Genomic DNA, 12,716 nt, shown 5'->3' on the forward strand with positions numbered 1-12,716 from the left:
TTTTGTCTTAAAGTTGCTTTAGCTGAAAAAGCAGGAAAGTGTAGTTCTTAGCTGTCTCCCATATTGTCGTAGCAAGGGGTCGAAAATCTTAAATGCTATGGCTAAACCATAGATGTTGGCACCTCTGTATTAACGACTGTGGTTTTGTCATGTACTAAGATAAACTTTTAGAGACATTGACTTCTGTCATTGCGTTGCAATTTAATATAGTTTTGCTTGTAGCTGTTAAGGTTAAAATAAACTTAAAATCATGATGTGACTTAATATCGTATGCTATCCTGTGTATACCACATCAATTTGCTAACATTTGTTTTATTTATTAAAGAACAACACGTAATACTTTTTTATCCATTTATAGTTACATTTAATGTTGTGGAATGTCCATGAAACAAATTAGTTACTTAGTTAGTCACTTCTTTTATAGTAGGTATAAACAGTTGTTCCCTCATCAGCCTCTCTTTTTCCTTCCACTTGACTGTTACAAAGTGCTGACACTAGAGATTCCTTCCAAAACTGCTACACATTTTTTTTTAAATCTGTTTTTGTGGAGTGTACACCATATAAGTCCCTGTGAATTACACATTACTATAGAAACACTAATGTTTTAGAATGAGTGCTTTAATATAAACCAGAGCTGGAGTAGTATTGAGGAGGTGTGTGTGGGTAGGATGGGCTATAAATCAGCCTGACCGTGTTACTTCACTGCATGCTTCACTTATCGTGAGTGGAATTAAAAGCCCAGTTGTGAAAAGTTGCAAAACCTACATTTTAACACTCCTCGGTTGTTGGTTGTTCTGTGCACACACTTTCTGAGGCACTTAAGAATGCAGCTATGATGAAAGAAATCAACTGAATAAAACCTATGCAAATTACCACCAGGATTTCACAGTTATACATTAAAATAAATCAGGTGCATTGGAGACACTCTTACTTTACTGCTTGATAAACTAAACCCCATTAAGTCTAAAGAGTGAAAAAACACAAAAGAGATTACCAGAATGTCCAAAGATGTCAGTAAATAAATGAGACTTTAAAAAAAACCCTGGCATACTGTTATACTGGCATAAATCAAGAGACTGACAGAGATAAAAAAAAATCCATTTCTCTGCTTTGTTTGTATCTATGAGCCAGATCTAGTTATGAGTCATAAAAATGTTACATCTTGATAATATAACAGTAAATCAGACTGTGCCCTTTTAAAATCAGGAAACACTCCAACACATGAAAAAAACAGACAAAATGTGAAAAAGCAACATCTATATGCAGCTTGGTGCTGGGAAGGACCTCTGAGACAAGGTATGTAAACCAATTCTGTAGCAAATATATTTTTACAAATTTTCCTTGAGCCACAGCAGATAATTGTCCACAATTCTGCGGGCGACTTCGAACTCGGTGGGCCACAGCGTGAACATAATTGTGCCATGAAACCCCTCTTCGTAGTGTTCGTGTGTCACATCGACGCCAGCCAGACGCAAACGTGTTACATACATCATGCCGTCGTCACGTAGCACATCGTACTCACTTGTCAGAATGTAGGTTTTAGGCAGCCGACGCAACACAGCGTCAGGCACCAGTAATGGCGACGCCCGCGGGTCTGCTAGCGACAAAGAGGTTTTGTCTGTCGATATAGACAGGGTGCTGTAGTTGTATGCCCGGCGGTATGGCTCAGGCAGGAAGACGCTCCAGTTGACAAATTTGAGCAGCGCAATGGATTCTGCACTGTTGTGGTTGTTGGTCAACATGGTGGTGAGAAATGATTTGTCGCTGGTGAAGTACTCACTCCAGAAGCGTACCATGAGTGTCCGTGGCAGGATTGGCATGTGCTGGTTCTGCTGGTATGACGGTGTGTTGAGATCCAGTGCTTGCAGGGCTGGATAGATTAAAGCCTGCGCTTTTAGTTTCACATGCTGGTTTGGTTCCAGCTGCAGCTGGAATTAGAAACACAAGCAGTGGATGAAGTCCTAGTGACCAGAAATGTCTAGTATAAATCCCGAATTCCTGAACAAAACATTAAGCTATCCTAGAAAGACTCAAGTTCTGCTGTAAGGCATGAATTATTGTTTGTGCACAGGTACTGCCTGGCCCCTCCTCACCACTTCTGTGTTTCATTTGAGGATGTGTACCGTGTGGGGAAGTACATTCCCACCTAGTCCAATCCACCTACTAGTATGTATTTATGAGTTGGAAGAAAACCAGGAACTCATACTGATAAAACAAGCAAAACTCCACACAGACAGTAACCCAACCCTGAGGTCAAACCAGGGATGGCAATGTTATCCTCTGTGCCTCCTTTCTGCCAAAAATGTAAAATTATTACATATTAATCTGATGTATCTCACCTGCTGTGTTACAGCGGCTGCCAGGTTCCCTCCAGCACTGTCCCCTGACACTGCAACACGCTCTGGATCCACCTCGTACCTGTCCAGAACATCAGGCTGAAGGAAATACTTCACTACACGGTACACATCCTCAAATGGAACAGGGAAGTGGTACGGAGGGGCCAGGCGGTACCTGTGCACAAATAATAGTTAATGCGTTACAGCAGAACTTGATTCGTTCCAGAAAAGAATCAGTGAAGCCTACATGATAAAGTAATTTGTTTCTAAAGTCATGTCAAGTTAATCATTATTTTCATTTCATCTGAAATTAAACAGCTCCCAGTACACTGTGTAACATACAGGACAAAATCAAATGCAGAATGGATAACTAGACTGGTTGTGCAAATTGCTTTCAGCATAAACATCATAAGTAGCTCTCTGTATATAAGGAAACTGGAGAAAATTGCAATCTTAGTGACACCTAAACCTCACTTAATGCGTGACTAAATTGTGTTAGAAAATCCTCCTCTTTACACTTCCTTTATTCATTGTTCCTTATTCATCTCAAGCTGCATCTTAACTGGATTAATATGTAGAATAAAGGTGTCATACATCTTGTGGGCCAGAATAAAGGTTGTGGCCTGATAAAGGTTCTAATCCAACCCACTAAATGAATTTAGAACCTGTGTTCTAAATTAAATTCGTCTTGTGGACCATAACTGAATTGAAAATATTTAAAAAACAGGAGCTAGTCTGTGTAATTCCACTAGGAGGCAAAATAGAGCAAAAAATCTCAGAGCCATAAACATATCAGCTACTGATAATAATATTTATTTCTTCATTCATGAGCAGAAAATCTGACAGTGTAAGCATGCGTCTTTGTGCAACTTATGCAACTTTTACAGTTTTTCTTCATAAATAATTTTGCATACTATTTTGCAGAATATTCATTTTTGTTTTCTTCTACTTAATATTATGGGCTATTTTATGTAGATTTATAGCATATAATGCCAGTTAAGTAAAACCATAATTTAGATTTCTTCTGCTAATAATTTAGAGTCCATTCTTTAGTTTAGTGGACGATGTACAGTATGTTCCATTTGTGCACTCAGAGTGTACCTCAGATAAATGAAGAAGAAGAAGGAGCCTTTATTTTTTCACATATACATTAAAGAGCAGTGAAATTCTTTTCTTCGCATATCCCAGCTTGTTAGGAAGCAGGGGTCAGAGCGCAGGGCCAGCCATGATACGGCGTCCCTGGAGCAGATATGGTTAAGGGCCTTGCTCAAGGGCCCAACAGTGGCAGCTTGGCGGTGCTAGGGCTTGTACCCCTGACCTTTTGATCAGTAACCAAGAGCCTTAACCGTTGAGTTTTTTGGTCCAGACAACTTGAAATTGCACTAAGTGCAATGTGGCCTGTTAATTAAAATGAGTCTGACACACACACATAGTGTAGACACTATGTACTCGAGTATGCAGTACCTGATTTTAGTAACACTCTCTCAGTGATCTGTCATTTTTACCAAACGGGAGTAAGCATCGAAGTCCATAACATTATTCCCATTAACTTTACTGTGCTTCGGAACTTATTTTCTCATTTTAGCCATCCACCACATGTGAAATCTTTGAATTCCGCACCATTCTTTGCTCTATTTTTCTTCTGCTTCACACAGCAGGAGGTGCGGCTACATATCTCACATAGTAATACATTTTCATAAGCTCAGGACAAACATGGATGCTTGCACGCAAGGTCTAGGGCGGAGCACATGACCACACATCTTGTTTTACTGAGAAGGGATAAAATAAAATAGGACAGTGCCAAGTCTACTAAATCTGTGTCTTAGTAATGGCATTTCAGACAAAGGAATTATAAGGGTGTGAGTTAAAATCAATGGTTTTACAATACTGTTTATGTCCCAAACCATTTCTAAAGTTTCCATTTCTATCTCCTAACCAGAACTAAAGTCAAGCTTTCTAAAAGAAAAAATGGCAACTTTGCATTTCTGGCTTTGAGCACATGGGCTGGAACACACAGGGAGAACTTTCTGTTTTCCTCTCATTGTGCTCTGGCTCCAGATCCTCATACGCACCTGATCCTTATTATCCATCCTGATGTCTCTTTTCTTCTTTACTTTTGTACTCTGTAAAGTTTTCCACGTGCTGATCCATGTTTTATAGCACCGTGCACAATATACCTAGTTATATCACCGCACTGTCAGATTCTCAAATCAGATTGGTCAAAATGTGTTGAATCATTTTACATAACAGCAGCTCTGACAGTTGTGTAGCTGTTAATCTCGGGTTAATATTAATGCACTCGGTTTAATACGTTATTGTTTCCATAGCAACAGCTATGGAAATATGGACTTGTATGGTGGACGCTCCACATAATCTAAGACTAAAAATAAAGAGATTAAAAATGTATTGTTATTTCACAAAGAAAATGTCTAATTGTTGATATGGAGTTGTTTATGTAACTTTTATGGAAGGAGTCTCCAGCGTCAGTGGTTTGTAACAGTCAGTAAGCTTTCCACCACTGGAGATTCTTTCCAATTTTTGGTTTCTCAGTAAAATGACAAGCTGCACTTTTTGTTTTATTAATAATAGAGCATATTTTATAATAAAAATATGTGTGCGGTGCATAATTAATAATGTCTATAGCAGCTATAACGTAATTAACAAGAAGGATTAACGTTTCATGGATACATGTTTTTATAGGAAATGAATCAATTTTGGGGCGGAAACAGTAATTTCCTATAACAGCGGAGTTGTGATTTATTGTTAAATAAACTACATAATAAATATAATAAAATAATAAAATGTTTTATTTCTTACTTATTGTGATAAAACCTATTTTTTTCTAAAAATAGATTTTATTTTCTAAAGTTTTAATATATATATTTTATTTAGCATATATATTTTTCAATTATATTAATTAAATTAATTATTAATCTAATAATGATAGCTTAATTTGATATTAATTTGACATTTTTAAAACATCTTCACTTGCTAAGATACAAATGCATTTGGGACATACCCATGATATTATTTCTAGATTTTCTGGTTTGATCTTTTAGCCTGTGTTTTGTCTGATGTGGATTTGCCATGTCTGACTATGTTCTGGCCCCCGCCATGGTCTAAAACTCATGGACAGACGTCACGTTTCTGCCTCGATTTGCTACAGAAAGTTTTTTTATAGAGGCAGATCCCTGGCATTATTGTCACATGCCATGTTTTCTGTGTACAGCCAATCACAGAGAAGAACATAATACTTATTATGCACAGGTTGGATAGGCACAGATAAGCAGTGAAAAAGACCAGAGCTGCCAGACAGTTTGAGCAAAGCAAGGCAAAGCGTGACATTAGTATTATAAGGTCCTAACTGGGTGAAGAGCCATTTTGAGGTATGGGGCAACAAACTTTTGACATTCCTGTTAGAAAACCTCTGAGCTACCATAATCTACAGGATATCCAAAAGTCAGGAACTGATCCAAAAACGCTGAGCAAAATCTGCATGCAGCGTATGTTGTAAATATTAAATACAAAATGAAATATATGCAATTTAATTCTCATTGGTTCCTGAGTTTTTTACATGTACAGCTCAACAAAACCTACATTTAAGGTTAATTAATATAAGAAACTCTCATATAGTCTGCTAGCTGACCTTCAGTCGCAGTTACAGATATTTACAGAACGTAACGCTAAAGAGTTAAAGAGTAACCAATTCTAAAACCAATTCTGCTTTGTTCCCATTTCTGTTTATTACTAGCATTAAGCACACATAAAATATTTACAGCTAAAAGTTCATTTCAGCTCTATCATGCCATCCTGACATTTCGAGTTAGTGTCAGTGAGTAAATAGAACATGAATATTAATTGGCTACAGCTGCCTATGTTGTATGTTCATCCTAAATAGTGATTGACTACCACATAGAACCGTATAATACCAGAGTTTAGAAATAGAACCTTTTATTTTCACGAAAGTTGGAACAGATGTAATATATTAGTGGCATAACACTAATGCTCAACAGAAGATTTATGAAATCCAGCATAGGTTCAGCCATCAATGTTGGCAAGTTATAAATTAATAATAAAAAATAGCTACTTTGTGGTTACAAGAAGCTTCAAAAACCAGAAATAGTGGGATTGAAAAGTCTGACAGAACTATGCTACCAAGAACTGTTTTTATTATCCAAGTTACAAATTTGATTTCTCTGACAAGATCACGCCATTCTGCACTAAGCAAAACAGTCTGTTCATTATTTAAAGCAGCAGGGATGATAATGGACAACATACAGATGGAAATACTGAATATCATGGGTTACTCATTAACACAGTTAACACTGTTTGTGGATTTTTAAATGTAAATGAAATATTTGATGTCACAACAATTTTACATGATATGAAGAAGATACTGTAGAGATTTAAAAAATAATAGTTTTTTTTTTTGATAAATAAAGCAGTTCTTTGTAGTGCAGGGAGACTTTTGGACTCTGTAGCTGAAACCCATCCTGGATTTCGACACAATGTAGCTGAATACTCACTCTACAGAAACAACCACTGCGTTTAGTTCTGTAACCATCTGCCTGGACAGGAGATCGTACGGGCCCATTTCTGTAAACAGAGAGAGAGAGAAGAGTTTGCACTATATACAGTACACTAAGCGCAATTATAGACATAATGCATGTAAGGAATAAAACACATGGGGGAAAGCTGTTATAGGAAAATAATCCATGATGTGTTGGTGTCATGCTGCCTATCGCAAAGCAGAAGTGGATTATTTTTCTTATTAATAGCATGTCCTGAACACGTGCACTTTTTAACCATTTATAGATAGACATAGATTGAATGCTTTGGAATGTCTGCAAGACAATTGATCACTTACATTCTAGCAGCTATAAATGACCGTTCCTTCACCAGCCTCTCTTTTTTCTCTCTTTTAAAGTTAATAAGACAAAAAATGCAGCTTCTCATGTTATCAAAAAACCTGAAAGAGCAAACACCTCTTCTAATCCTGGCAGAAAACTTAAGGTTTCAGCTTTACCGCTAATTGTTACAAAGCACTGACACTGGAGACTCCTTCCATAAATGCTAAATAAACATCCATCCATTTGATGTACCACTTAACCTACACAGGATTGCTGGGTAACCTGAAGCCTATCCCAGGGGACAAGACAGAGGACACCCTGGATGGGGTGCCACCCCATTATAGGGCACAACTGCACACACTTTGTAAATGCCAATCAGCCTACAACACGTCTTTGGACTGGGGGAAGAAACCACCAAAGCACACAGGGCAGAAGGGGTACTTGAACCTGCAACCCCAGAGGTACGAGGCAACAGTGCTAGCCACTAGGCCACCGAGCCCCTGGCTAAAGAAACATCTCCTTTTTTTAATGTGTTTATACAAGTCCCTTTGTAAGTTGTTAATATATAAGTTCTAACATATTAGAATGAGCACCTGTGATTTGCCTTGCAGCCAGATGGACTGTCACAGCTGCTTCTGACCAATCAGAATCGAGAATTCATCAGGTGGTATACAGGTACAGTAATGCATGAAAAGTATGTAAATAGCCTACATAACTACATGTTTATTTAATGTTTATGAGACTCACTAGAGCTGCCCAGACACCATCCTCCACCATGCAGGTAGATGATGGCTCTCTTCATCTCGCCTGTTCCTCTATCCTGCCTGGGTTCATACACCACCACCTCCACGCCGTCAAAATGCTCTTCCGCCACCTTCACCCGCTCGTCAGACACAGGTACCACTCTTTCTAGGAACGTGATGAACATCATCACATCCATGTAGTCCGTCAGACCTAGCAGCTCGCTGAAGTCTGCCTGGAGAGAAAAGAAGGGATGAGGGAGAGAGAGAAAGTGACATGACTTTGAGTTTAGACGGATGTGTATGATTGGAAAGATGGATGGTGTAATGTAAACACATTTAGCTAATCTTGACCAAGGACAGGGTGATATATGAGCTCCAGATATGACTAATCTATAAGACCCTCCAATTCTTATGTACACCTTGATCTGTTCTCAAACACACACACACACACCTAGCATCAGTCAAGCATATACATGCTTCAGGTGCTTTTACTCCAACTATGTGTCACAGAGCGAGAAGCCGGATTGTAGTAAATAAGGCAACAACCTTTCATAATGAGGCACGTTTTAATTATACTATCAAATTTATCAACTTAATTAAGAACTGATTGCAGTGAGGGCCTTAGGCAGTTATCATGCTAGTCAGCTTTTAATAAGTAATGATTTTTTCTATGCGCTTCTGTCAGGATTTAGTAGTGGAGGCAGATGTAAGTGCAGATAATTTATTGTGTAAAGTACAAACAAAACAATTGCCACCATGAAAAACAAGAATCATCAATGTGAACTATGGATATGAGGCAAGAACCATACAGACTATAAGCGATAATGACACACATGACAACACACGGCAACTACAACCAAAGCTTGACAGTGAGACGCTGAAAAACTAGAACTTAAATAGTGGTTCTAACAAGGCATAATGAGACACAGGTGAGAGTGCTTAGTGAAGCATGTGATGTGCTGGGGTTGATGGGTAGTGTAGTTCTGTGCTCTTTGGCGCTACCATGACAGCTCCCTTGGGAACTTGCTGCAAGTAACATGTTATTGAGTACAATGTAAACCCTAATGTTATTTTTACTTAAACAATCAAGTAATCATGACTAAATATTACTTCAATTGTTGTGTTTTGTACACATAAATCAAAAGTCTAAGTTATTTTAACTTATTTACCTACTACAAAATACTACAAAAGGCGGTCCATAGGGTCTGGTCTGTTGCTGGTACTGGTGTAGTGTAGTTCAAGAGTTCATCATGAGTAGGATAGATGACTCCATGTGTGTTACAAAGAAATGGCAATCACCTAGAGGATGTTTTGCAAATAAAGTTACATTTTACTAAAAAGTGTTAATTTCTCCTATGTATGGAAACTTTTGGGACACCCTGTATTTAAGTACGCTTGAAATGAACACCAAGTTAAGTGAACACCAAGTTATTGTAATACACTAGTTCCCTGGTGGACTAGTGGCTAGCATGCAGCCCGGGCTCGATTCATGATCAGTAATCGATAAAATATGCTATATGAATACCAAGCTGGGTGAACTTAATTATTTAAGTACACTATATGAACACCAAGTAAGCTTTGCGAGACCCCATTACTCAATTAAATTGAGGGAATGAGTTTAATCAATCGAGTACAGTCAACTTGTTAGGGTTTTCAGTGTAGATAAATGTGCTGTTCAATAAAATTATTATTGAATAATTATTATTGTTATAAAACTGAGGGAATTAAACAGTGCAGTTATCAATACAAAATTAAAGCAAAAAAAACTTTTATTAAATGTCCTTGAAAAATAAAAAAACAGTTAATAATAATAATAATAATAATAATAATAATAATAATAATAATAATAATAATAACGACATATTCTTAATAGTCATATTAGGGTGAGTCACATGAAAACGTTTTTTTTTTTTTTTCAAATATATGTCACAAAACTGTATCAGGTTTAAGATATCAATAGAAGGAGCTATTGAGAACAATGGCCCAGTAGTACATTTTTACTTTTGCAACTATAAATTGAATATACTATTTCTCTAATTTATGTGATTTTTTTTTCTTCTGACTAACCCTCATAGCACTTAACATTTTTTTTTTAATTATTGGCATAAGGGATGGGGAAGATGGGGACAGTTTACAGAGATAATATTCAAGTATGTGGACAGGTCAAAATGCTGTGTTGGTCATACACACATGGATATACATGGTACAGTAGTAATGTCTATGGACAAATAGTTGTACACACAAAATAAACATATGTTAATAGTACTTTTTCGATATACTAATCAGATATTAACATGAAATAATCAATCAACCATCTATGAGCTTCAGCTAGATCAAAATTAGGATCAGGATTAGGACAATATATAAGCAACAGCTCTTCCATAAATAAACTCCTGGGGTCTATAATAACTCCTATAATTAGAACAGGTGAGCAGAGCTTCCAGGGCCTGGATTAAGATCTGACATAATCTGACATAATGTTGTTAACTCTCATTCAGCCTCTGAGCACTTATAGAATTGAGACCTATTCAAATGTGAAACATATCATATATGATTTAAAACTTAATCCAATAACTATTATACAGAAGACTTAACATGATTGTGTTAATATGTACACTGTTGCACTTCCTGTATTCCTGTGTTAGTGTGCCTTCTTGCATAAAATGGCTTTGAAAATGGGATGTAAATTCAAATAAATGTTGACATTTTCAAAAAATAAATACACAAAATAAATAAATCTCTAATAAAGTTAGCAGGTTAGTTAAGTAAAATATGGTAAAACATTACTGCTGAAAAACATGTTATTAAAATTATGCACTAATATTTTAGTTTTAAGATTTTTTTTATCATTGGTGTGTAAAAGTATTGAAAATGCATATTTATATGTATATTTATATTCATATTTATTTTTGAAAAAATATAGTAATTATGCAATTTAACTCTGATGTTATGTGTTATTTAAAAAAAAATAATGTTTGGATTAATTTGTGGATTAGGAGTGATTTGGAGTAACACTTGATAAAGTAATAAAAATGAGAATAATGGTCTATATAATTTACATTTTTGATTTACATTTTAAATTCTTAAAAAATAGCATTCAGTTAGCATGAAATTAAGTGTTGGCACAGTGTTGACACCATGCGTAAAAGGCGCATGCAGCTTTCAGAAGTGATGGTAGGATATGAATCTTTGTCCACATGCAGAACTGGACTTACCAGGTGACTCAAACTCCTGAAGAAGCAGTCGGTGATCATGAGCTTCCATCTCTGCTCTATGTTATCCGGAATGGGCGAGTAGATGTAGTACGCCGTTAACGCGCACACGGAGAGGAGGAAAAGCGCTCCTGTGGATCGCATTTCAGGTGCTTTGTAACGGAGAGCAGAGCGCACGAACAAAACTTTCCCTCTTCCGCTTGTTAGCCAGACACTCCGTTAATCCGGGATTAAGTTTGAATCGAGACAGGACGGCGCGCGCGCACCGGCGTTTCCCCCCCGCCGAGACCACGCGCAGGCCTACCGGGAGGGGCTCCGAGCGCGTGCTAGGACCAGCTGAACGTTTCTTACATGCGTTGATGTTTATGCATTACTAAGCATGCATACAATTTAGCCACAATTACTACAATTAATAGTTTTAATAAATTGTATTATATATATTCTATTATAATTCCTGCACCAAACCTTCTGGCACATTCCTGGATTTCTCATTAATAAATAAATCAATCAATAAATAAATAAGATTGTGAGCTCACAGAGAAGTCAGTAGTCTGCACTGCACTGCACTTATTGGAGCCTTAGGGAAAACTGGTAGCCTGTGGCATCTCATTGGCTAAATATAACTGTAAGTGAGACCATATGGAGTGCTAGACAGCGTGCCTGAGTGGAGTTTTATTGCATGTTTATTAACTGTTAATAGTGAGTGTACATTAGGTCAAAGGTTCTCATACTTATATTTCTCCCCAGACACAATTATAACATCAGCACAGATTTAGTTCATGAATATAATCCAATTATTCCAATATTAAACGCATTACGCAAAATTGTCTGATCATATTTACTTCTGGAAGCCATTAGAGCTTTTGGATTCCTGAATGTCTCAAGATAAAACTTAAATTTAGAGAAAAACCTATCACTCTTCTACCTAGAATGACTTAGTAATAGCTTTGTAAGGAATAAAACACGTGAAGCATGCTGTTATAGGAAAATAATTAACAATGGGATGTTACTGTTACCCTCCCAGAAGCACTTCCCAAAGTGTTTTATTCCTCTTATAACACAATATTTTGCTAAGAATTCATTTTTTTAAATTAATTAATAAACACTTTATCTGGTTAGAGTTACATCTAATGTTGTGGAATGTCTGCAAAACCACTTGGTTCATGTTATCACTTATGTTACGACAGCTATAAATAGTTGTTCCTTCACCAGCCTCTCATTTTTCTCTCTTTCTCATGAAGTTAATAGGACAAAAATAAAAAATAAATTCCAAGATTCCGAGAAACCGGAAGTCCTGAAGATTCTCCTATGACGGAAAACTTACTGAATGTCACAAAGCTCTGACACTGACTCCTTCCATACATGGTAAATAAACATCTCCTTACAGAAAACTTCACCATATCAATAATTATACATTTTTATCTGTTAAATAACGAAGCACTTGTTTTATTCCATTTATCATTAGATTTCATTTATGTGGAGCGTCTGCCATACAAGTCTGATAACTTAATATATTAGAATGGGTGCATTAATATGTACATGTGATTTGCCTTGTACTGGGAACTGTTGTCAGAG

At 36.8% G+C, this 12,716-nt stretch overlaps 1 protein-coding gene across 1 annotated transcript; it reads right to left on the bottom strand.

The window, feature by feature from the left end:
- Positions 1–9: 9 nt before the first annotated feature.
- Positions 10–11,686, bottom strand: aadac (arylacetamide deacetylase). Its single transcript, XM_026941319.3, has 5 exons — positions 11,145–11,686; positions 7,934–8,162; positions 6,863–6,932; positions 2,340–2,511; positions 10–1,928 (listed from the first exon to the last, which is right to left on the bottom strand). The coding sequence occupies exons 1-5, from the start codon at positions 11,283–11,285 to the stop codon at positions 1,329–1,331; spliced, it is 1,212 nt and encodes a 403-aa protein (XP_026797120.2). The 5' UTR covers positions 11,286–11,686; the 3' UTR covers positions 10–1,328.
- Positions 11,687–12,716: the final 1,030 nt, after the last annotated feature.

Source organism: Pangasianodon hypophthalmus, chromosome 21, assembly GCF_027358585.1.
Source record: "Pangasianodon hypophthalmus isolate fPanHyp1 chromosome 21, fPanHyp1.pri, whole genome shotgun sequence".
Lineage (NCBI taxonomy): Eukaryota > Metazoa > Chordata > Actinopteri > Siluriformes > Pangasiidae > Pangasianodon > Pangasianodon hypophthalmus.

Coding starts and splice junctions, on each gene's coding strand:
- aadac (XM_026941319.3), bottom strand. CDS start 11,285: ATGCGATCCACAGGAGCGCTTTTCCTCCTCTCCGTGTGCGCGTTAACG. Junction 8,163..11,144: donor TCAGGAGTTTGAGTCACCTG/GTAAGTCCAGTT, acceptor TTTTCTCTCCAG/GCAGACTTCAGCGAGCTGCT. Junction 6,933..7,933: donor ATGGTGTCTGGGCAGCTCTA/GTGAGTCTCATA, acceptor CTCTGTTTACAG/AAATGGGCCCGTACGATCTC.